At 41.7% G+C, this 26,187-nt stretch overlaps 4 protein-coding genes across 5 annotated transcripts in view; 2 read left to right on the forward strand and 2 right to left on the reverse strand.

Moving 5' to 3' along the window:
• cped1 (cadherin-like and PC-esterase domain containing 1) overlaps positions 1–871 on the reverse strand; it is a 128,953-nt gene extending 128,082 nt beyond the window's left edge. Inside the window, exon 1 of the mRNA XM_080421171.1 lies at positions 607–871. Within this exon, the coding sequence (XP_080277297.1) occupies positions 607–864 (258 nt within the window). The 5' untranslated portion in view covers positions 865–871. The remainder of the gene's footprint in view (positions 1–606) is intronic.
• Positions 1–17,080, reverse strand: part of ing3 (inhibitor of growth family, member 3) — a 99,957-nt gene extending 82,877 nt beyond the window's left edge. The window contains exons 1-12 of one of the 2 annotated variants that reach the window (XR_013932600.1): positions 16,939–17,080; positions 16,128–16,199; positions 14,880–14,980; positions 14,381–14,446; positions 13,004–13,100; positions 12,827–12,898; positions 12,399–12,518; positions 10,702–10,877; positions 9,656–9,858; positions 8,886–9,078; positions 7,014–7,052; positions 4,404–6,355 (exon numbers count right to left, since the gene is read on the reverse strand). Coding sequence is in view for 1 of the 2 variants with exons in the window: in XM_080420835.1 (XP_080276961.1) it covers positions 6,239–6,355; positions 7,014–7,052; positions 8,886–9,078; positions 9,656–9,858; positions 10,702–10,877; positions 12,399–12,518; positions 12,827–12,898; positions 13,004–13,100; positions 14,381–14,446; positions 14,880–14,980; positions 16,128–16,199; positions 16,939–16,966 (1,284 nt within the window). In the remaining variant the exon portion in view is untranslated. Of the gene's footprint in view, positions 1–3,687; positions 6,356–7,013; positions 7,053–8,885; positions 9,079–9,655; positions 9,859–10,701; positions 10,878–12,398; positions 12,519–12,826; positions 12,899–13,003; positions 13,101–14,380; positions 14,447–14,879; positions 14,981–16,127; positions 16,200–16,938 lie in introns of those variants that run through there. The other variant, XM_080420835.1, reaches the window with a different exon arrangement.
• The window catches only part of socs2 (suppressor of cytokine signaling 2), a 267,878-nt gene extending 243,183 nt beyond the window's left edge, over positions 1–24,695 (forward strand). Inside the window, exon 4 of the transcript XR_013932601.1 lies at positions 24,680–24,695. The gene's annotated coding sequence lies outside the window, so the exon portion shown is untranslated. The remainder of the gene's footprint in view (positions 1–24,679) is intronic.
• tspan12 (tetraspanin 12) overlaps positions 22,071–26,187 on the forward strand; it is a 35,661-nt gene continuing 31,544 nt past the window's right edge. The window contains exons 1-2 of the mRNA XM_080420836.1: positions 22,071–22,651; positions 24,527–24,647. Of these exons, the coding sequence (XP_080276962.1) occupies positions 24,582–24,647 (66 nt within the window). The 5' untranslated portion in view covers positions 22,071–22,651; positions 24,527–24,581. The remainder of the gene's footprint in view (positions 22,652–24,526; positions 24,648–26,187) is intronic.

Below are 26,187 nucleotides of genomic sequence, written 5' to 3' on the forward strand. Positions count from 1 at the left end.
GTATTTGGCCGCGGACCCCCATCTCAAAATATCTTGTTCCAGGGACCCCCAGAAGCAAAGATTTGACTTACAAATGTTCACTTTAAAACATGCATATATTCAAAGATTTGCACAAGTTTTCACGATTTAAAAAGAAATTGCAGATCTACAAGCTCGAGTACCGCGCTATGGGCTTGTATATCTGCTATTTTTGAATAGCCAAACTATAAAATATGGATAAAGTGGTTAAAATGATGACACCATATTAACTAATTTTGGGGGTCCCCAGAAAAATGTGTTAATATAGCATCACACTAATTTCACTTTAACCTTTTATACTTTGGCTATTCAAAAATAGCAGATCTACAAGCTCATAGCGCGCGCTATGAGCTTGTAGATCTGCTATTTTTTTTTTATCGTGAAAATGTGGGCAAATCTTTGAATATAACATTTTTGAAAGCGAACATTTGTAACTTAAATCTTTGCTTATGGGGGGTCCCTGGAACAAGATATTTTGACATGGGGGTCCGCGGCCAAATACATATGATTTTGGGGGTCCTTGACAAGAAGAAGTTTGAGAACCACTGCCATGAGCATCAGGTGCTGGAGAGAGAGGTTGGCACTCACCTCTCTGTCTCTCTGTAAAGTGTCCAGGGTGGAGATAAGTCGCCCTATATCGGTGATCAGTTCGTCGTCAGAGGTCTCGTCCTCCGCGGACCTGTTGCTCTGCAGGTCGTCGGTGGGGGCGGGCTGGCTGGGTCTGAAGCTGTTCCGGGCGACCATCAGGGTCTGGTAGAACAGACACACCGCGACCCCCAGCAGCAACAAGGGGCCGGAGCAGCAGTAATATCTGCGGCGCAGGGACCAGAAGAGGCCCCACAGCATCCCGGCTTCCGTCTCTCCCAGGTGTGACTTATTGATTAAGACAAGCTGTCAGTGGTGGGGAAAAAGTATACACATTTTTTTGTTTTACTTAAAAAGTATTAATACTGCAATGTAGAAATGCTCTTGTTACAAGTTCAAATTCAAAATTGTACTTGAGTAAAAGTACAAAAGTATTGGCATCAAAATGTACTTAAAGTAGGCTACCAAAAGTTAAAGTCACTCATTATGCAGCAGACTGTCCCATTTCAAGTTTTCAAAATTATAACATTTTGAAAATAGCAGATCTACAAGCTCACAATGCATGGCACTGTGAGCTTGTAGATCTGCTATTTTCAAATGCCCGAAATGTATACAGGGCTGAAGTGGTTAATGTATGTTTTGTAATAATAATCCAAATCTACAAAGTAACTATAGTTTTCAAATAAATGCAGTGGAGTACAAATATAATATTTGTCTCTCTGAGGTGTAGTGGAGTAGAATTAAAAGTACTGAAAATTAGAAATACTCAAGTAAAGTAAAAGTACCTCAAAACTGTACTCAAGTACATGTACTTGGTTACTTTCCACCGCTGTGTTTACTAGATGGTCTCCATCTCAAAGCAAACCTCTCATGGTCCTGGATGCAGCCCATACAGAAAGCTGTCCTCCTCCTCCTCGCGTGAAGAACAGCGGATAATCCTGAGGCTGATGTGTCCACAAAGTGCCAAAACGCGCACTCCGGTTACGCATCTCGCTTTTAGAACAACGACGGAACTAACGGTTTCCCTTTAAAAAAGCGGAGATGTCTAACATATATCCATCTTAAAACACGAAATCAGAGCCCTATATGCGACTTATAGAATTCCGTGATCCGTGGACGTGGTGGTGGTGCGCACCGGGTTGTTTTCGATGTCTCATGGCTGTTTAAAAACAGTGGAATAACGGTACTAGCTCATGACTGATCCGTCACTATAGAGGCTGATCCCTCCTCCCCGTCCAACCCCGATCTGATCCACAACTTCACCAAAACTACTAGGAAAGTGAGGGTTTTTAAAAGCAGGCTCGATGACTCGATCCAAGTACGATCTCCTTTCAGAAGGCTATCCTATCCGTTGAGCTGGTGACGCTAAAGTGTCCACCTGGTTTGCGTTAAAGCCCACGAAGAACAAACAGTCAACTTCCATTGGATCGCAGTATGCTGAGACTGAGACGCGCGCACGTCACTGACTCTCGTCTCTACACAGAGGGCTCGCATAGTGTAGCGAAACGTCGACACGGAACGGTTTGAACTTCAGTGGAGGTGATCCTGGGCTCTACTGTGGGAATGCTCCTCGGTTTAGGGGCAGAAATTCCACGGTCTAAATGCGCACACATGCCTGCTCAGTAGGAGGTCGAGACGTGTACCCCCCCCTCTCAGCCCTCACCCCCACCCACCCATCTCCTGACTGTTAAAACAGTGGACTCGTGGAAAACACACACTTCATCATTACCCTCTAGTAGTGCAGTGGTTGTCAAACCTTTTCATGTCAAGGACCCCCAAATTGACACTTATTAGCCCACGGACCCCCCATTTGAAAAGATATGCCAGGGACCCCCATAAGAGAAGATTTTTTTATACGGCTCTAGCAGTGATTCTCAACCATTTTAACTGCAAGGACCCCCAGTTTGACATGCATTTTAAGATATGGACCCCCATTTAATGGCATTTCTATCTCTGGGACCCCTATTGTAAAATCAATGTTAATGTAACTCTGAGAGTGTACAAATGGAACCAAATGGACCCGTTAGGGTCCATTTGTACACTCTCAGAGTTACAGACCCATAAGGGTCCATTTGGTTCCTAACTCTCTATCATTTAGCTGGGGACCCCCTGGAACTCCCTCAAGGACCCCTGGGGGTCCCCGGACCCCACTTTGAGAACCAATGCTCAGTGGTTGTCGAACGTTTTTGGCTCAGGGCACCCCTGTAAATATTTGTTTTCATCCACGGCACCCCTGAATGACATTGTTACTTTATGGCACCTTATATTTATGTCATATTACGGGACGTAAACATTTAATTATTTCCCCCTAAGACAATGGTTTTCAACCATTTTCGCGTCAAGGACCCCCAAATTGACACATATTAGCCCACGGACCCCCATTTGAAAAGATATGCCAGGGACTCAACCATTTTGATTTCTTGGGGGTCTTAATCTACACAGTATCATCATCATCATCATCATTAGTGTTCATTTAACTCTGAGTGTACAAATGGAACCAAATGGACCCGTTAGGGTCCATTTGGTTCCATTTGTACACTCAGAGTTACAGACACATAAGGGTCCATTTGGTTTCTAACTATGAATTTGGCTGGGGACCCCCTGGAAACCCATCAAGGACCACTGGTTGAGAACCACTGCCCTAAGATACAGTATTTCACAAGGATATTGAGAAAATGTCAGTTTCCATTAGGACAGATTGAAAATATCCACTTGAACCCCAGCATCTCTTATCTTGTGGTAACGTTCATCAAAAAAATAGACGATCTACAAGCTGTTGTGAGCTTGTAGATCTGCTATTTTTGGTGAAGCGATTTCGTGTAGATGGAAATAAAGAGCGCACCAAGTATCTCAAGTAATAGAGGGTTATGGTTAAAGTGGTCAAACTGGAGTGATTTTGATCAATCCCAAATATTATCAAAGTATTCTGCGGCACCCCTGGGCTTGCGTCACGGCACACTAGGGTGCCACGGCATCCACTTTGAGGAACCCTAGTGTGCCAAGCTCTACCCTCTGGCTACAGCATAAGTATAGTGTAGATCAGGCATTGTGTAGACAAATAAATTAGAAGTGAGAAACAAGAGGTAGCAAAAAAAAAATCATTTTATTTTTGACATAATCTGGAAATGGTACACACACACACCATCTCAGTGCAGAATGACTGGTAACACACAAACACACTTACAGCAAACAGACTTGCACCCTCACATACATACAGGCTTCAGTAATTTATTTGTTCTTATACTGTACATTCTGAAAAACATTTAAGAGACTCTTGAGGGGTGTCAAAGTTAATATTATGCGACAGCAGTAACTTAATAATGCCACACACACCGCCTCCGTTCCCATTAATTAATATCAGGTACGTTTTTTCGACATATGAGAGCACCTTTACAAAAATCAGGAGGCTTCCCATGGGCTTTCTGCAGCCCAAGGAAAAGAGCCCCTGGCTAACGTTTTATCACTTTAAAAAATAATAAATTTCCCTTGTGCGTGCTTCCCGTCGTCAGCAGCACCTTGTTGCGTTACAAGAGTCAAGAGAGTGGATTGTGGCGGCCCACCTAGACATGGCGAGGAAGAGGAATGTCACCCATTTCGGATGCTGTCAATGCACTGAATGGGACATTATCACGTTTTAAGATTCTTAAAATGTTTTCTAAATCCTAACAGATCTTTGAAAAAAAAAACGATTTTTCAAAAATCGCCAAAGAACTCTAAAATGACACAGATGCGTTCCAGGTCTTAATGGGTTAAGACTATTGATTGGTCTAAGTAGGTGAGATACCCACGTTTAATCAGACTATTGATTGATGAGATACTGACCTACCGACGGGACTCAGTAGGTGTTTTGTATAAAGTAAAGTTTTGGGCCGCGTCGGAGGTGTGCCGTCTCAAGCGAACACCACCGAGCGAGCCTAAAACGAGCTAGAGATTTACATACAGAGATGCTGCCAGTGCGGACTGGATAAATTAAATGGAACGTGAGTGTTTTGTTTTCTATCTAAAGAGGCGGTACATGCGAGGCAGGCGTCCATCCTTGCCGGACAGAGCCGTTTATAAGGAAATAGTCCGTTTGATGAGGCATCACTTCAGTACCGTCTGCTTGACTACTCTGCCCTCTTTGTCAATGGCAAAATTATAATTCTTAGGATTGTCCAGGGTGATGAAGCTCTTAGCTGCTCTCCAGCAGCACGCTGGCTGCACCAGGGGGCGAGGCCACGCACCGTGGGGACACTTCTCCCACAAAACACGCTCAACATGGTTGAGAAATAGGAGCGATGACAAAGAGGCGAACTCACAGTCGTAGTTTGGAATCATGCGATCGCTACCATCGCGGCCATATTTGTGCCCTTTGACCGAAGGGCAAAGCGAAGTCAAGCGAACTTGAGCCACGAGAGGCACCACCGAGCGAGCTGAAGCGAGCGAGTTGCCGTGCCGAACGTTGCGACGTTCGCGTTACGTACCGATAGGCACAGAATTGTAAATCATGTTTTGGGGTGAGCGGTTTGCCCCAACCTGTATCAACCCACGGTAGATCAGCATCTCACCAATCAATAGTCTGATTAAACGTCGGTAGGTCAGTATCTCACCTACTTAGACCAATCAATAGTCTGATTAAGCCTGGTGTCACTTTTTGATTTGAGCTAAAAAGCATTATTGTTACACTTTTGGCTATTCAAAAATAGCAGATATACAAGCTCATAGCGCGGCACTCGATGCCGCGCTATGAGCTTGTAGATCTGCTATTTTTGAAAAATCGTGAAAATGTGTGCAAATCTTTGAATATATATATTCTTTTAACCCATTAACTGCCAGAGGTATTTTCATATTTTTTTAGCCAGTGCCAGACATTTTTCATTGAAAAAAAAAAGTACTCAGGAGCCGAGATACAGAATTTTTAAGTTAACAAGGAAGTGGATAGGAGTCTAGATCTTCGAAAAATCATATCTCCTTGGTCTTTGGATCAAATTGGAAAAAAAATATTAAATTAGTTCACGTAGATCTACGCGATTGGCAGTGAATCAGTTAAAGTGAACATTTTTAATTCAAATCTTTGCTTCTGGGGGTCCCTGGAACAAATTATTTTGAGATGGGGGTTGGCGGCCAATTATATACATTTTGGGGGTCCTTGACATGAAAAAGATTGAGCACCACTGATATAGAAACGTAAGTTTTTCAGAAAACTGATTTAGAAGACGTAGAATCGGCGTCAGGTCTTAATGGGTTAAAACGTGATAATATCCAATTCAGTGCATTGATAGCATCTGAAGCCGGTGGGAATGTTTGGTACTGAGTGAGTGAGAGAGAGAGAGAGGGGAGGGTAGGAGGGACAGGGGCTTTGAGAGTCTTCAGTAGGGAAGGTTCAATCTAAATAACGAGGCTCCTCCGGAACGCCAAACGTTGTAAACACAGAACTTTAGGCCAGAGTATCCGAACTCCGACCTCCACCATATGACATGAATAACACACACACACACACACACAGACAGACAGACAGACAGACACACACCGTGTGGGGTCTGGAACAGGTATACATTTTTGTTTATGGGAGGGACCACAGGGTTTGGGTGGGTGCGGTGTTGGGGGGGGGGGGGGGGGTGTGGGGTGGTCCGGTAAGAAGGGAGCTACAGGAGATCTATTTGTGCCTGCTGCCTCTTCTCTTCATGGCGGCCGTACACTGGGGGCAGTACCACTTGCCCTTGGGGGCTTCTGTCAATCCCACACAGCCGTAGTGGAACCACTCGATTGGACACTGAGGAGAACACACAAACACACACACACACGCACACACACACACGGTTGGACTAGTGTTGATTTTGACAGCGAATTTTGATTTAGTTTTAGTCATAGCCCTTTGAATCAAATTCCATTTAGTTTTAGTCATATTTTAGTCATCTGAAATGTTTTACTGTTAAGTCTAGTTTTAGTCGACCAAATATCTTAAGATTATAGTCGACTAAATCTACAGTTGATTTAGTCGATTAAAATGTATTTTGGCGGTGCCTTGATGGCGTCTTAATGGCTGATTTTACACTTGGTTGCATGCTGAAAATAGCCAATCTACAAGCTCACAAAGCGTTGTGAGCTTGTAGATCTGCTATTTTCAGAGCGCAACACCCGAGCGCAACCAAACATACAATGACTTGTCTTTTAGTTCTACAGGATCTCTTCTCCACTAGTCCCTCACTAACATTTTAGTCTAGTTTTAAGTTGTTGACGAAATTGTCAATATATTTAGTCATCATAGCTTAGTTATTCTTTAGTTTGTCAGTGAAACAAAAAGTTGACAAACATTTTCCATCATAGTTTTAGTCAACGAAATCAACACTGCTTTGAGTTACATACAATTCAGACTAAACATGAATGGATGGATGCAAACATGTTTTTACACCAGGAAACCAGATACTTACATCAGTATTATCACAGCCAACCATTTCACCGTAAGAAACCTGAGGAGGAAAAGACAGGTTGTAAGAGTTCTGACAAATAAAATAGCGGTTGGCGATAACTTTTTTTTGTAGGTTAATGATACTTGCAAAAAGGACAAATGTGAAACAATTTTAAAACAACCATGTCTAAAAATGCAGAGAGCGAAACGTTATTGACAACTAATTTGTAGTTCCATCTGCCTACCTGCTGTTCTGTCTGGTCCCCGTGCATATTGTGTGGATAAATTTGTGTTCAACGGAGCGGAATTGAATGACTTTTGTCTCTAGCGACAGCAGCAGCTTATAGATTTACACTGCAACAGTGTGTTTCTGTTGCAATCAAGCACTTGTATTAGAAACCACCATTTTGAAATGTTAAAAAAAAACTGAAAAAAAAGGTATAACAGAGTGCTGCTTTTCCTTTATCATGTGAATTGTCACCAAACTATTTTGAAGAAAGACAACTTGGATCCAACTCCTTTTCTTCACATCGAACCCATTCAATCCAGGGACGCGTCTGTGTCATTTTAAGATTTCTTTGGCCATTCAAAAATAGCAGATATACAAGATCATAGCGCGGCACCAATTTGTGCAAATCTTTGAATATATATTTTTAAACATGTACAATATTTTGTTCCAGGGACACCCAGAAGCAAAGATTTGAGTTACAAATACAGATTTATTTAAAAAAAATAGCAGATCTATCTACAAGCTCATAGCACGGCACGAGTGCCGTGCTATGAGCTTGTAGATAGATCTATTTTTGAATAGCCAAAGAAATCTAAAATGATAGATGCCAGCCGTGAGAGACAGAAGATTAAAACAATACATCCAATGCTGGGAACTTCCAACAGCTCCATCTAGCACGTACAAGCTTCAAAAATGCATCTCTGGTTTGCAGTGAGCAACAACAAAATGAAGACTAGTCAGACCAAGCACCCCCATGTTATTTCCATAAACACAACCAAAACCACTGTGGCTACAACTAGGGCTGTCACAATCATACAATTACAGCTGATTTAGTCATAAACAAATGGTGATTACTGATTTAATTGGGTTTTTGGCATTTAACACTGGAGCATATTTTTAAAAGAAAATCCTGTCAACTGCAAAAGGCAAGTTTGATATTTTAGAATTTATTTGAAAATGTATGAAAAGTTTGCGACATGAGCTATTTCTATGCAGATGAATGGACATTTTTATTTAGTTATATTCTAATGGTTATTCAAAATAAATGTGATTAGATCAAATGATTGCGATCAGGCTGCTATTTGATAACTGCTAGAGTTCTCAATTCTGCCCGAACCCGACCCTACCAGACCGATGTTTTCGGGCCGGGCACAAAATCTATTGTAATTAGCTATTATCCGCCCTAAAGATATTTCAACTGCCCCTAGCGGTAAGGCAGACGGAAATGGCAGTGGATGTGTTGGATGCAGCTCAGGTATCTAGTTTGTCACCGTCCGACCTTCCTAGCCAGCCCGTGTTATTAAAGAAAAAAGGGGCGACAATATGGCCAAAACTCAATCGGAAAATCAGCGATCGAAAATCGTCGAAAGTGGCCGTTTTCAAGATATTTTGGCCATCATCTCTGGAAAGGAAGGTCCAATCTGCTCGGTTCAAAGCTTGTTGGATGTGTGACTTTGAGGTCATTACGCACAATAATGACACCTTTTCTGGTTTGTCGGGTTTTCGGGCCTAAAGGTATGGTAATTTGTCGGGCCGGGCCTTCATTTTCAGGCCCGTTGAGAACTCTAATAACTGCCTAGTTACAACCCAGAGAAAAGGGCTTTAGAACTAAGAAACCTTGAGTTTCAGTGCCATGGGAGTCACTTCTGTTGGGTTTGAGTTTACCTGGTTGCAGATGCAGTAGCGGGGCTCGTTGGGGTCATAGGTCCAGTCCACCTGGCTGTTGGCCTCGGCCTCGGGTAGCGCCGAGGCCTGCTGGGACAGCTCCTGGGCCAGAGCCGAGGACGAGGAGCATGACGACAGTGAGGAGGAAGAGGACGATGAAGATGACTGGTGGTTAGAAGACTTGATGCCGCTTCTGGTTTTAGGAGATAAAACGAGAAAATAAGAGATGTCACACACTGTCACGTCGTTCCTTTAGCCTAGCTGAAAGTGGGAATGGATCATGGCGTGCACCTAAATTAGCCAATCTACAAGCTCACAACGTGGCGCGCGACATGAGCTTGTGGATCGACTTCTTTTGGCGCACAATACCTGCGTGCAACTTAACCCATTAAGACCGGGAACGCATCTGTGTCATTTTAGATTTTAACCACTTTAACCATTAATTCATACTTTGGCTATTTTTGAAAAATCTTCACAATTTGTGCACATTTTTGTACTCATAGCTTTGCTTCTGAAAACAGAATATTTTGAGATGGGGGTCCGCGGACAATTACTTATCATTTTGGATGGTCCTTGACATGAAAAAGTTTGGGAACCACTGATTATTATAGCAACATACATTTTTCCCCCCAAAAAACTTGCTCTTATGAGCTTGTATATCTGCTATTTTTGAATAGCCAAAGAAATCTAAAAATGACACACAGATGCGTTCCCGGTCTTAAAGGGTTAAGTAAACATGGTATGAGATTCCTGTGTTTGTGTGGTCTTACTTGGACTTGCGTCCCCTGGAGTCTCCAGAGGTGGAGGTGGGGGCGAGGGTCTGGGTGAGCGTGGAGGCCAGGGCGGAGGAGGAGTAGCCCGAGGAGGTGTCCGCCCTGGACTGCAGGGCAAACTCCCTGCCCAGCTGGAAGTCGTTGTTCTTGATGGCCTCGTAGCTGGCCTTCAGACTGGATGTCCTCCTGCCCTCCTTCATCTACACGGCACGGCACGCACACGCACACATTACAAAGGATTCATAGACCGGGGGTTCTCAATTTTTTTTATACCACAACCCCATATTATGAGGGATTTTTTTGGCAACTAAAAAGCACAGTATAGAATGCTATTGGAAATAAATAAGGAAGAGTTAACACAAATGGGGGGAGCACTTTGGATTTGAACTCTGTACGGTTTTATTATCAGGCACTTGACGAAGGACTGACCTAATTAATGATCTGTTAAGGCCTTTGCAGACAGGGTGCGATTGTTCAATCAGTTTTTACTGCATGCGAATAGATGCAACAAATCGAACTGGGTTCGATTGAAAAAAAAATAATTATATTGTCCGTTTTTTTCCGTGCAAAAAAATCGCACCCTGTCTGCAAAGGCCTTTACTCTGATATTCTAGTTGGAGAAAAAGAGCGGTAAAGAATATGAACTTGAACATGGGTTAGTTTTTCTGCCTCTGTAGCTTGCTTTTTTTTTTCCTTTTTACTTATGTAAATTTTGTGTCAATGCTTTGTTGCCCGTTTCCTTTTGTCTAATTTGTCTTTTATTTTTACTCTGTTTTGTTTTTGTCCCGATGTTCTCTGTAAGTCGACATGACTACATCACTGTGGCGTCCACATGAAAAAAAAAAGTATGTTTTGGCCTGCTGGGTAAACATATATAGCAATTTCATAAAATAATCTGTGTTTAGATGTGCGTTTACAGGATTTTGCACTTTATTGCCCAATTTTGCAATCATTTTATAGTCTAAATTAATTGTATAGATTAATGATCAAAAACAGAGTGTGTGCACTGCACGTGTGTGTGTGTCTCTCTCTCTCTCTCTGACCTGTGCAGTGGCCTGTACTGCCTGTGCAGCAGCCATGGTGATGGCCCCCGCTCCGGCGGCGGGCCCTGCAGGCAGGGAGCTGAGGTTGTACGAGGCCAGGGGCTGAGAGGAGGAGGAGGAGTTGACACTGTACACGTTGTTAGTGGACGCGGAGGAGGTGCTGTTGGTACGGCAGCCTGGGAGGGACAAACAAACAAACTAAGGCATAGAGGCTGAGGAGTCGAGAATGTCATAAATTGGTCGTCTGACTCCATTGTCCCGACAGCCCCGTTATTCCTAAGGCCCAATAGTCCCCAAAAAATGTCACTATTGGAACAAAATCCCATTAGATTGAATTTCCATTGTTCTGACAAAATACGTTTGCGTTTCAGCATGTATCTAGTGCATTAGTTCTCAAAGGGGGGGGGGGTTCCAGGGGGTTCCAGGGGGTCCCCAGCAACATCACAATCATTTTAACCACTTTAACCTTTTATACTTTGGCTATTCAAAAATAGCAGATATACAAGCTCATAGTGCGGCACTCGAGCTTGTAGATCTGATATTTTTGAAAAATCTTGAAAGTTTGTGCAAACTTTTTGAATATATATTTTTAAAAATGTTTTAACTCAAATATTTGCTTCTGGGGGTCCCTGGAACTAAATATTTTGAGATGGGGGTCCGCAGCCAAATACATATCATTTAAGGGGTCCTTGACATGAAAAAGTTTGAGAACCACTGATCTGGTGTATTCTGACATACAAACACACATGTGAGGATGTCATCTCAGCTTTCTTGTATCCCTCAGCTTTATTCAAGCTGCTGCCCACTCTTTGTGGCGGATTACTTTTTGACTGGGCGTGCATGCTCCCAACGCACAACACGGTGAGTCAAATTCTAGGCTACGGATTTCATGTCTAGGACTAAACAGGAATGCGTACTATATATGCTGAGCATGTGTCGATGTTAATATGGTTATAATATAATAAAACACACAGACAACTAGAAAAAGTGTCAGGTACGTTAATGTGGCCTCCTGGTGGCACTATAATAGGCCAATGTGAAAAGGGTGCCATTTATTCTTAGGCCTTTCACGGCAATCGGACACTGCATTCATGATTTGAGGCATTTTGTCCCAAAATGTGTTTTGCGAAACTGCTGGTGGCGCTATAACAGGCCAATGTGAAAAGGGTGCCATTTCTTCCTCGGCCTAGTGGGAATGTGTGTGTGAAATTTCACGGAAATCGCATGCTGCGTTCATAATTTGAGGCATTTTGTTCAAAATAAACCAATCCTGCTAACTTTGGAAGCCAACCTTAGCCAACCTTAGCCAATGAGGATGGAATATGGGAAATCAGATCTGTGTTGATCACATGACTGTAGAGATACTGTGTACCGATTTGCATGACGTTTGGATAAAATCTGTAGGAGTACTGTCAAAAAATGGGTTTTGCACAAATCGGCCTCCTGGTGGCGCAGGCCCACCTGCGCCACCAGGCCCATGTGAAACATTTTGGGCAGAGGTTCTGAATTGGCATCCAGGGAGTGTGTGTGCACAGTTTTGCAGTGACCGGGCCAACGGTGCCGGAGATTAGCTGCTCACGGACGGACAGGACACACGAACGGATGGACAGACAGGGGGTAAAACATACTCTCTCGCCATGAAAACAATAGAGAGCAGCTCAATGACAGCAGAAAACGTCAGGTTAGTGATGGTTTACCTGGCGTGTTCTCCTTGGAGGCGTCTGAGGTCAGGGTGGACAGCAGGGCCTCAGACTTGAACTTCTTCTCTGGGACGTGCTCTGTAGTGTGGTGTACGGGCGCGCTATGTTTCCTAGTCTCTGTCATAAACACACACACACACACACACACACACACACACACACACACACACACACAGGACAAATTAAAACACGAGACAGCTGGCTGGCTCTGCCGATATATAGTGGTTAGTGCTAAAATAGTGAAACATTTTGATGTTTGTGTAAAACATTTGAGTACTTTTTCCACCACTACTAGATTCAATGCAGTTGCTAGAACTGGGTGGAAAACAATTCGGAGATGTCGCTAGACATATCGGTAGGCGGAGACATCTGATCGTCTGCCTAGGTGAGACCAGTGCTAGAAGTGGTAAGTGCGGGATACATACTCTCGGTTGTGGTGTGGGAATGGACATGGTGGTTGTTGACCGGCTGAGAGGGGCTGTCCATCTCCAGAGATCCTGAAAGATAAAAGACGGAGGACGTGAGCTCAATTCCTACCTTTCCTGCTGTTATCTGGTTGTTTGGCTACACTAAGTCTATGAGAAACAGTTGGCACTACTTACTTCTCTCCAATACCTCAGTGATACCGGCGTTGTCGGCCTCCAGCTCCATCTTGAACTTGGCCAGTTCCTGGTCCAGCTTCCGCAAGTGCCGGTCCACCTGGAAGACAGCGCAGCATCACAGCACCGCCATGAAAGGACAGGTGACAAGTATGGGTTTTTATAATGGACCCCTATGCGTTATAATTTCCCCAGCAATTTTCACAGTCACTTTAACCACCGGGATCTGTGTCATTTTTTTGATTTCTTAGGGCTATTCAAAAATAGCAGATATTGTAGATCTGCTATTTTTTGGAAAAATCTAGATTTTTTATCTAGAACGTCTTGATGTTCAAGACCGTTAAGTATGATTGGTGCTTTTTCTAGTCACATGACCTCAGGACTTTTGTATTTGTGGGTGCACCTGTGCACTTCATACTTATATATTCGGTCTATATTGTCACAACAAAATACACATAGGAGCAGTTTTGTCTGTGGATTCAAAACTTCTTTACACACCCAAATGACCAGTTTTATGTGAATAATCTGTTATCACAACGAATAATCAGCACTTCCACATTGGTAGGCATTACAATGTAAATTAATGTAAAGCATTGCATTGAAATCTCATACTCAATCTCAGCATGTGACTGCCATCTAGTGGCGGTTTAGCCACATAACAGCCATAGATTAGGAAGTCATTCATCTCCAATACAAGAGCACAAACTCCAGTTAGATTGCAACTGGACTGATCTTTTCCTATCAACCAACGATTAGACACATTGGCAGTACAGCCATTGATACTAGGGGTATAATATAAATTATTATAAAGAACAAACAAGCAAAAAAAATATTTTAATGGAATATACTTTTTATTTTCTTAAATACTGTGACAAAAATATCAGAGGTGGTAGATCTACAAGCTTACAATGCGTTGCATTAGTATAAAATAGGTAGTAGGCTGGAGTAGTTAATCAGACTAATCCACAATTTGTCAAAAATATTTTCGCATTGATGTATAAAAAAATGCACTTCTCAAATAGTTGAAAAAGTTAATAGAATAATAATTATTGTTCCGAAGATTAACGGCAGTTGCAGCCCTGCCCTACCCACGCTGGGCAAGACCCAGCCGGTTGAGTGTCTAAACAGAAGTACCAGAATTTGGCGGAAGTACCTACCGCCTAAAGAAATGACGTTGACGCTTAACAAATCTGTTTACATTGAATTACTATGAATGAAACAAGTGTTGTGATTGGTCGAAAAATATCGTTTCCGGGGGAAATACGTACGACGGAAGTCCCGCCCCTATAGACACTCTGCTCTAGCCAGGTCGTGACCAGGCTTTTCTCTTCCAAGATGAGTAAGGCTGGGAACGAGGCTAACCCTACCACTGACACTCACCAGATCATAGATTTGATTGGCCAGCTGAACTTTCTCATCTGCATCTTCCAGAGCCTTGTAATAGTCCTGGAAAGTCATCACAAATACCAGCCATGTTAACACGCAGTAGCAGTGGTGGAGGAAGTACTCCGACATTTTACATACGTAAAAGTAGCAACACCACAATATAAAAATACTGTGTTACAAGTAAAAGGCCTGTGTTCAAAATGTTACATGAGTAAAAGTACAAAAGTATTGGCATCAACGTACACTTAAAGTACCAAAAGTAAAAGAACTAAAATGTTTGAAAATAGCAGTCGCGATGCGCTTGTAGATCGATTATTTTCAAATAGCCAAGGTATAAAACAAAATAGGGCTAAAGTGGTTAATGTACGTTTTATAATATAATGCCACTGCACGCTGTAGACACAAACATTACATAAACTGGTGTTTGCTGCCACTATGGACCAATACAAGGGAAGAGGATTTCTCCTGAGAGCACAAATGAACGATCATTAACCTTTTTTATAACCTCCATCTGCTCCTCTCTCCATTCTGGTTTGTTCTTCTTAGCGTTGACAAAGAATTCAATCACCTTCTGCTCCAGCTGGTCTGTGGCATCTGGTGGTGAAATGACCAGACAACACAAACCGTTTCAATAAACACTCTCTGCCACATTACCACTGTACATATTCTGTCCATGCATTGTGTATTTTACAGCAAAGTAATAGCAGCATGCTTGAGTTACACAGAACAAGGTGAAGACAGCTGAGCTCTTGGCACACATTTTTGACTTTACATTCTGGTTAAATAGTTACTGTTAATCATCTTTGGTGCACCGAGACAACATTCTAGCCAGAGATCAAAGCGGACTGACTGTAGAGATTATATTAACCCATTAAGACCTGGAACGCATCTGTGTCACTTTAGATTTCTTTGGCTATTAAAAAATAGCAGATATACAAGCTCTGAGCTTGCAGATCTGCTATTTTTGAAAAATCTTGAAAAAATATTTTCCAGATTTTTTTTCAAAAAACTGTTAGGATTTAGAAAAAAAAATTAAGAATTTTTCTTAACTTTTTTTAAAAATAAATTGCAGCTTCTTGTCAACACTTGTCAATGTCATTTTGCTGGGGACCCCCTAGCTGGAACGCCCTCATCATGGACCACAGAAACATTGCTCCAAGCATTGTCGTGTTCAAAAAGTTATGTTGATTGACTGATTGATTGAATTAATACTTTATTAACAGTTTACAAAAAGGTACAGGGGTACAGTTATAAAATAATGCTAAGACGATAACACAAAAAGCCCTGAGAGGGCTTGTTCCCATTGTGGTCCTGCTTGAGCTTAGGAAGAGTTATTTAGCAGCTAATTAATACTATTAGCTTGTCTCGTTCACTAACTTAATGCTTGTATCGTTCATTAACTTAATTAATGCTTGTCTCGTTCACTAACTTAATGCAGACATATTTCACCCCCTGCATTAAATGTCTCAGCAGCATCAAACCAGACCCCATAGAGAGTTGACACGCTTTGATCTCGCTGCAAAGCAGGCTACTATGGGCAATAGTTCCAAACATTGGAACTTCCTCATTGAGATGGAACGAACATTTCCGCATTCCATTCTTACAGGGGGAGTCAACGCAAGAGTCGTCACTCTCATATTCGATCACGTTGCTTTGATCTTGCAGGACACTGTGCTTTTGTGTGTGTGTGTGTGTGTGTGTGTGTGTGTGTGTGTGTGTGTGTGTGTGTGTGTGTGCATACTCTGCACTTGCAGGTCCATCTCCCTCATTTCCGTGAACCTGTCTCTGAGGTCCATGGGAAGCTGCTCGATCACTGCCAAAGAGAACAAAAACAGACGTTAACAACACTGTTGCCATGTCCGCTTATTATAAGCGACTTTGACCTTGTTTTTCTGTCAAGTTGCTTGTAAATATGGGTAGTTGCATTTCTTTCGGGGGGGGGGGGGGCTTGTGTGTTTCTTAAGTGTAGTTGCTTATTAGGTTTTGCTTCATAAAGTTGTTTGAAACCAGTGGTTCTCAAATGTCTTCAAGTCAAGGAAGGAACCCCATCTGAAAATATTTTATGCCCATACAAGATTTAAAATATTTAAATGTGTATTTAAATATTATATAATATTGTTATTTACATGTTATAGTAATTAAATAAATAATTGTGTTTAATTATATAATATTTATAATATTGTTGTTTAAATGTTATAATATTTAAATATTTGTTAAATACATATTATAAAATATGTGTTAAAATATATTCAAAATGTATCACATTTTCTTAATTATCTTTTGAAAATAGTAGATCTACAAGCTCACAACGGGTCGCAATGTGAGCTTGTAGATCTGCTATTTTCAGGGCGAAGGGGCTCGCTTCTCTCTTGGGGCTTTTTTTTTTTTCATAGACCCGGTTGCTTGTTTCTCTCGCGAAACCTGGCAACGATGCCGTCGTTAAAACCCTGCTAGCATGCTAGGCTAACGGATCGAGGCGAGCGACGCCGAGCAAAAACACACGCCCAGGTCCAAATTAACCCCCCGTCGCGGTTCGAAACCCTCATACTTACTCTCCAGATAGTCTTCCAGGTAAAGCATCTTGGCAAATTGGACGTTTTTTAGCCGTTTAATCGAAGAATTCGTCGTCTTTCAATATGGCGCCGCCAGTCGCTGTTTGTCTGCCTCGGAAAAAAATAGCTTGGAAAAAATGAGGTCAGACAATGTGACGCAGGGGGGGCTGCTCGTGATGTGATTGGCTGATAACCGCCCAGACGTGCGTTTTCGCCGCTAAATGTACGTGGCCTTTGGGACTTGTAGTTCTCTCTCTCTCTCAATATTTGTTTTATTGATTTTTGACAACATTACGTGCAGATTACAAAGACACATACTTCAGACAACATCCACACAAAAAATAAAATAAAACACAAGACGGAATCAACAACAAGCAACCAACAATTGTTTCATCATTTGCAATAAAAAAATAAAAAAAACTTGTAGTTCTAATTATTAGACCTCAAAACAACCATAACAACAACAGCTACAGTAAGAGTGGGAAGTATGATGCTTTTCCCCCCAATTTAAAAAAAAAGAAAATAAAGAATTTGGAAAATGGTCTTAAGAGTGTTCATGATTTGAACATGTACTGTACGGTGCATCATTATCAGACCAAAATGAACCCTTAAAGGGATAATTCACCCCATTCCATTCGCATTCCTAAGCCAATAATTTGATGACCAGCGGACCGGTAGGCAGCGGTTCCGGTAGGAGATACAAAGGACTCTTCGTGTCTCTTACCGGAACCGCTGCGGTCATCAAATTAATTATTGGCTTAGGAATACGACAAAAACAAAAAATATATACAAGAATTCAAGTCTCCATGGGGTGACTAATCGATAGGAAAAAAAAGTCATTTTGGGGCTGAACTATGTCCCTTTAAACTTATGGTTTATGCCAAAAATGACTGGATATCCTTTAGCCCTATAACGGCTGTGATATTACATACATTTCATGTATGTAATATCACAGCCATTCTAGGGCTATATGGCTATCAAGGTTGTGTAGCGAATGTAGAAATATTAGTTGTCGAATGTTCAAGCATGTTCAAATCCTGTATACTTTGAGCATTTTCATTTTTTCCCTTCTTTTTTTCAAAAACATTTTTGGAAAATATAGCCAATTTAACATCGAGGTGACCACTCTTCCTCTTATGGCTCCACCGCATTGTAATTTTCTTTATATTCATTTGTCAACTCGTGTGTACAGATAAAGGTGCTTCATTTGAGAATGAACATTCTTTATTCCATCTAAATGATCGTCTTTATTTATCTATGTAAACAAGATGATGTGTAAATCCTGGTCAGTTTTATTCGTTTCTATTCATTGTAAACTCATGATTGCACATGCAGCACCCAGTTCTATGCACTCCAAAAGCTGTGTTGTTATCAAGATTCGTTGATGCTTGTCTATTGGGGATTTGTGGGTGTTATTCTGCATGTATTGTAGATTAAATAATTCACAAACACAAATGAACATTCCCTAATAGGCTTGATTGTACATCTATCCTAAATAATAAACAAACAAAGACAAACTAACACACATATCAATAAATACACCAAGCACATATCAGTTGCAGTGGTGGAAAAAGTACTCACATGTAAAAGTATCAATACTGCAATGCAGAAATACGCTGTGTGAAAGTCCGTAATTCAAAATGTACTTGCGTAAAAGTACAAAATATTGGTATCAAAATATACTTAAAGTACAAAAGTAGTACTCATAGTGCGTAATGTCCCATTTACCATGTACCATCAAGTTCAAAATGTATACAAAATCTTTTGAAAATAGCAGATCTACAAGCTCACAATGTGTCAACACATTGTGAGCTTGTAGATCTGTTATTTTGTGGCTGAAGTGGTTAATGTATGTTTTACAATAATAATCAAGTTTTCAAATAATTGTAGTAGAGTAAAAGTACAATATTTGCTTCTGAGATGTAGTGGAGTAGAAGTAAAAGTACTCAAAACTGGAAACAGGTACTTTTTTTTGGTTTTAAAACAAAATCAACATAATAAAATGTTAGTACATTTTGTATTTTATTGATTAACCACTTAAGCCCTAAAGCTCAGTCACAACACATTGGATCACATGTTGACATGTTGTGAGCTTGCTGTTATTGCTACTGATGCTACTGTATTAAGAAAAACAAATATGTTTTTTATTCAAAGCGTTAACCTTTTCTTTCAAAAATCGGTTAAATCAATTAGTTTGATTAAGTGTTGCATTTGCACCCCTAATCTGAATTTAGGCCATGTGCTTTAATTCATCTATTATTGCCTAGAGAGACCAATAATTTCATCAGATTAGGTGGTACCATTTATTGTGAGTTGCATTTCAAACCTCACTATAAATGATACAAATTGGTACAGTTTTCTATGGAGCCCATGTAGGCTATATAATGCATTAACACTGTACAATTATAGCCTAGTTATAAATATTCCTAATGCTTTTATAACAATAATCATAACGTATTATAAAGCATTATGTCATGACTTACAGTATACGGTCAAGTATCCTAAAACAAATTGCTGGCTACTCACAGACATTTCTTTGCAAGGATAATTCTCTGTAGTTGTAGGCTAATACATTATAGTAATGTATAATGCATAACTGTTAAAATGTATAATAATGTGCATAAATCACTGGTCAGTGGGTGCTTTAAGTAGTCTAAAGTAACAACATTCCTGGAGGTGTAGGCAGAATTTTTTTTTCTGTTGTTCTTGCACTGATTTAATGCTATTTGTTTGACTCTCCTTACTCCATAGAGAAGGCCATATCTCACTGCATGCTACTAAATTACTGGTCATTGCAAGCATACACAGTATGCACTTAAATCAACACTCATGATTTGACTGTACCCCAATAGTTGAAAATAGCCCTACATCAAATTCACCAATAGATCACGACCCACATAGAATGTTGTCTTGTAGTTAAGTACAATTTTGAGGTATTTTTCAAAGTATTTCGAGACAGTGTTCAGTACTTTTACTTCTACTCCACTACATCCTCTACAATTATTTTGAAAAAGTTACTAACCACTTCAGCTCTGTACACATTTTGGCCATTTGAAAATAGCCGATCTACAAGCTCACAATTTGTCGCGATGCGACGCATTGTGAGCTTGTATTTATACTTATAGATCTTATAGATTTATACTTTTGAAAACTTGAAATGGGACATTCTGCATAATGAGTACTTTTTACTTTTGGTACTTTAAGTACATTTTGATGTCAATGCATTTGTACTTTTACTCAAGTCAATTTTGAATTCCAGACTTTTGCTTGTAATGGAGTATTTCTACATTGATACTTTTACTTAAGTTCAAAATGTGAGTACTTTTTCCACCACTGCTTGCAGTGGAGGACTTGTTTACTATAAATGCAACTTTGTGACAGATTGGCGGCATATGCAGAGGTCAGTCAGTGTTTTGTACGCTTATATTGTTTCTCCTCGTGCTTCCTCTGCAGTTTTGTGCCAAATGGCACTGTAACCGGTAGCCGATATGGGAAGTTAACAGTCGCCAGTCATAAGCATTCCAGGAAAAAAACAGGGTGATTAAGCTTCCTTCTGCTCAACACAATAATGCCCTCTCAAAATGTGCCCTCTTGACCCACGCATGCTATCTGTTGGAGGCGGGTATAAGCAGGCCACATTCCTTTCCTCTCTGAGGACGAGCAGTCGGGGCCGCTTCTGCACAATAAAATCCTCAGTGTCCGTTTAACTCTGAGAGACTCTGTACGAATGGAACCGAATGGACTCTCACCCATTTTGTAACTTCGAGAGTTAAAGGAGCACTTCACCCATTTTCAACCTAACTTCTTTATAATTGGTACTCACTAATGCGCATCATAACGTGGCACAATTTCTGTTTTACTCACTCTGCATCTTGGTGGGATAATAGGTGCAGTTCAGAAACCTGCCTACCAATGACATCATTCCAAGCTAATAGGAGCTGCTGCAGCCTTCCTCTTCCTTGAAAGTTGTCACACTAAAATAGAAGCTGTTGTTCTTGCATTCATTTAAAAACAAGTTTTTATTTGATTAATGTTAATTAATGACCAACCCTGCCTACCAATGATGTCACTGCTAGGCAGGTTTCTGAACCGTCCACACAGACCAAGTAGACGGAAATTGTGCCATCTTATACTGAGGATTAGTGAATACCAATTATATGAAAATAGGTTGAAAATGGGTGAAATGTTCCTTTAAATGCAGTGGTTCAACTTCTCATTGTTTATTTTAATGGACTGTGGAACTAACATGTACTAGTGGCCTATCACAAAGATTCTCCAAAGTTTTAAAGAAAAATACAATTGTAAAAAATGTTTTTTATGCTATCATTACAATAGTGGTATGGCAATTATTTGGGGGCCCACTTGCAATGCCCTCGCGGCCCACCAGTGGGTGCCCGGCCCACATGTTGAGAATCAGCTGCCTTAACCACCTAGACACCAGCATCGGTATTGTGGGGAAAGCTTTCGCTGAAAATAGCAGATCGACAACGTCGCGTTGTGAGCTTGTCGATCTGTTATTTTCAGCTAAAGCTTTCCCCACATTAACAGAAAACAGAAAATACACTAGTATTGAGCCCTGGTTCGCAGTGGTTCTCAAACTTTTTCATGTCAAGGACCCCCAAAATGATATGTATTTGGCCGCGGACCCCCATCTCAAAATATTTAGTTCCAGGGACCCCCCAGAAGCAAAGATTTGAGTTACAAATGTTTGCTTTAAAAATATATATATTCAAAGATTTGCACAAATTTTCATGATTTTTCTAAAATAGCAGATACAAGCTCATGAGCTTGCATACCTGCTATTTTTTGAATAGCCAAAGTATAAAATATGGTTCTAAGTGTTAAAATCATTGTGAAACTCCGTTTTCTGAGGACCCCCTGGTACCTCCCCAAGGACCCCTGGGGGCCCCCGGACCCCACTCTGAGAACCAATGGTTTAAATGAACACTCAGGAGTTTCACAGTGCAGAGGGCAGCAGCCACTGCCGAGATTCAATTAGGCAGCAGCGTCAGGACCTATACAGTATGGTCAGGACCCTGTGGACCGCCCCGCGCCCCCCCCCCCAGGCTGCCTGACAAACGACCACTCACTCCGCAATCACACACAGTTAGTTGAACAGGACGGAGCTTCTTATCAGCTCAGCAGGTCGAGAAGAACGGGCAAAGCGCAAGCGGTATGTTTTAGGCATTAATAATAATAACGGCGACTTTGGGCAATCGCTGCCACAAAAAGAGGATTGTGTCTGTGTGACTGCTGCGATCTTGTGGTTGTGATCGTTTGTTTTTGGGACATATAATGGGACGCGTCTCATAAAACTTTTTTATTTTACTTTTTTATTTTTGCAGCATAAAAGCTGGGACAACTGAACCAAGATCGTAAGCCTGTGTAACTGTCGCTCTTGGTTGCCCAAAATGGCTTTTACGCGGAGCCTGAGAGGGGAAGAGTGGCGTAAAAGTCGCGTGTGAGACATTTTCGTGGTAGCGAATTCGCTAAGTGAGTGATGATTGATTTGGAAATGTCAGCGCCGCCGCTGAACGCTCATCCGCGCACTCCATCATCCCAGTGATCCACCACGGGCCAGGAGAGTAAAGCACCACCTGTTGTTGTTTCTCTGGAACTTCCCACGGATTATTATTATACTGTACACCCCCACAGCCTGCTGCTGCTGGAACAAGACATCGGATCGGAGCAACCCCGAGACATGTAAACCCTGGTATGTTTTTACGCACTGGAGAGAGAAGAGACGCGCTGCTGCCGTTTCTGGGAAGGAAGGGGGGGGCGGGGGGGGGGGTCGTTGTTTCCGGGGAGTCGTAATTGGTGATATAATCTAATTCAGTGGTTCTCAAAGAATGGGTCGGGGACCCATTTGCGGGTTTACCCATTTTTATGGGTCGCGAGTAATATATATTTCTCCTGTTTTTAATTATTTCAAAATATTTCTTTTTAAAATCCCCCCCCCCCCCCCAAAAAAAACTGCATTTTTCATTAATTAAAAACAAATTCAGAAATTTTTCTAAAATAATTTCATGAATTAATACTCTGGTCCATAGTGTTACATAGGCAACATAGCCCTGAAACTAGCCCCTACGGAACCTCTCCCTCCGCTAAGTAGCTCCGAGATGAGGTCCCTCTTTAATTCCTGCCGGCTGCGGTAGACATTTTCGCACATTTTCCAGTTTTACATGTTTCTTACCCCTTTTTGCACATCGTATCCAAAAAGCAAAGCAATTGCGCCACTCTCTCAGATGTTTTAAGTTCTAGCGGAACATAACAGCTTCCAACGAGTTGAAGAAAGTATTTAATTTGCCTCGGTTTTCATCCGGTTCCATAATATTTTGCATTAGAAGATGCAATTCAACATTTGACCAGTAGGGTAATCAGTAATGTTATCTCAACGGGCGCAACTCTTGCGCAATGTCTTAAAAACATGTAACCGGATGAAAACCGAGGCAAATTAAATACTTTCTTCAACACGTTGGAAGCTGTTATGTTCCGCTAGAACTTAAAACATCTGAGAGAGTGGCGCAATTGCTTTGCTTTTTGGATACGATGTGCAGAAAGGGGTAAGAAACATGTAAAACTGGAAAATGTGCGAAAATGTCTACCGCAGCCGGCAGGAATTAAAGAGGGACCTGACCTCATCTCGGAGCTACTTAGCGGAGGGAGAGGTTCCGTAGGGGCTACCCTGAAACATGACATCATATCATGCTTGTGGCCACTGTCATATATCATGACAGTCATGGCGCTACTTTTTCCTGCTTTTTGAACATTTTGCATTTAAAACCGGTACATCTACATAAACGTTCAGATTTCAAATATAAAGTGCTTACCCCACGGTCATGGATGTTACAAGTTAAAACGCTTGGGTCTAAGTGCCCGCATCTTCCGTATTGTTCAATGAAAAGCATTTTAATCCGATTGGTGGTCATTTTCTCCGAATTTTCTGCATTTACTTTCAACTCGCGCCTTTATTGGTTGGGAGTTGTACTGCACTCTGATACATAATACAAAAAAATAATAGTAATAATAGAAAATGGCCACCGATCGGATTAAAAAGCTTTTTATTGAACAATACGGAAGATACGGGTACTTTAGACCCGGGCGCTTTAACTTGTTACATCTGTGAATTTGGGGTCAGAACTTTATATTTGAAATCTGAACGTTTATGTAGATGTACTGGTTGTAAATGTCAAATTAAAAAAACAGGTACAAGTAGCGCCATGACGCTTGTGACAGACGAGCGTCATGTGAACCATGGCTAGAACTCATTCTAACGCTATGGACCAGAGCTAAATAAATACCCAAAATATAAGAAATTCCATACATTTGAAAACAAATGTTTAAGAAGTAGTGAAAATAGTCGATCTACAAGCTTTCAACGCATAGCATCGGGATGCGTTGTAGAGCTTGTAGATCCGTTGTAGAGCTTGTACATCTGCTATTTTCACTAGTTTGGGTCCCGGGCAAATGTCTATTCAATTTCTCTCTTGGGTCTCGACTCTCGAGCTAAAAAGTTTGGGAACCACTGATTATTCAAATGTATTCACATGTCCCCCCTCCTCCTCCTCCCTTCCTTATTTGTTGACAGTGACTGTTGCCATGGTGACTCGGGTTAACATGAGGAGTGTACTTGTGTGCTCAGAATGGCTCGGGAGGACGCGGTGAGGTGCCTGCGCTGCCTGCTCTACGCTCTCAACTTACTCTTCTGGGTAAGAGAAGCAGCAGGTGGTCTTCTATCTAGATCCAGTGGCGTCTCCCAAGGGTCCACAAACAGTGGTGGAAAAAGTACTCACAATTTGTACTTTAAGAAAAAGTATCAATACTGCAATGTAGAAATACTCTTCTTATTCTGTCAGGACAACTCATGAATGGATAAAGACAACTTATGAAGGATAAGATATTTGTATTGAATATAAATGAGCAATATATTTATTATGGTTTGGCGATGAATTGGATCTGCTTTTAGGTTCTCTGATAAAGCGCATCTCCCAACAATAGGGACTCTGAATCCCCGTACATAAACAGCAGATCCAAAACAACAGGTGGTAGCTGGGGTGGTGGAGGGTGAGCAGCAATTTTAGCAAGACAGCAGTGACAGCAGTGACAGCAGCAGCAATAGCATGAGCAGCAACAAAAGTAAGCCGGCTGAGAAGTGCAAACTTCCAGTTTAAATAGAGCGGTCTGAGAATGAAATGAGTGTTATTGGATGAGTGGATGTGAGCGCGGAGCTGGGGCGGTCCAATGGTCGGCCGCCAACAACTGCACTGAGTTCCCTGGCAGAACTTGGTCTGCGCATGGCTGTGACAGGCGCGACACTCATTTACTTGAGTAAAAGTCCGGAATTCAAAATGTACTTAACTAAAAGTGCAAAAGTATTGGTATCAAAATGTATAAGATGTATGAAAATCTTTTGAAAATCTTTTGAAAATAGCAGATCTACAAGCTCACAATGCGTCACACCAATACTTTTGTACTTTTACTCAAGTACATTTTGAATTCCGAACTTGTAACAGAGTATTTCTACATTGCAGTATTGATTTGATGTTAAAAATGTGAGTACTTTTTCCACCAATGTTTGCGAACGCGGAAGGAGGCGCGGCGAAGCCGCGCCTCCGCCCAAGTGGAGCTTACTATGGGTGCGTTCGGATATTGCACACCGGAGCGCACTCGCCTATTAGTTTGTATTGGCCAGTGCGCTCAGTGCTGTATTTCCGAACGCACCCTATGCAACCGTGCTCGGGTTGTGTGTGTGTGTCTCTGTGTGCAGCCGCGCTCTCATTGGCTCGCGCCCCCATGTGACTCACGTGCGTGCACTGCCTGTGTGCAGCCGCCAGAGTGCGCCAGAGTGCACCACCAGGAATGTAGACGATGCTCTGATTAACACAACAGCCTGCAACATGCCTAAACCAAACACATTTCACAAACTCTTCTGGCGGCCCCGTTCTCACTAATTTCACTGTACCACCCACTTCTCTACAATTGCTCATTCCTTTCGATTCTTCTTATTGTTATCTTCGAGCTGCGTTCGCTTCCAGCGTTCGCGCGTCTTACTTGTGATAACTACACCAACATGCCTACTGTTTTGTTTTTGCTGTGTGACTGAAATGCTGAAATGCTATCTGCCCACTGCAACATGTGTCTGTCGTTATATGATTTGTTGCCCTTCACCCTCCAGCTGATGTCAGGATGTGCCCTCTAACATGTGTCTGTCCTTTATGATGTGTTGCCCTTCTCCCTCCAGCTGATGTC

The sequence above is a fragment of the Gymnoscopelus braueri genome, assembly GCF_963280865.1.
Source record: "Gymnoscopelus braueri genome assembly, chromosome: 23".
In the NCBI taxonomy this organism is placed as follows: Eukaryota; Metazoa; Chordata; class Actinopteri; order Myctophiformes; family Myctophidae; genus Gymnoscopelus; species Gymnoscopelus braueri.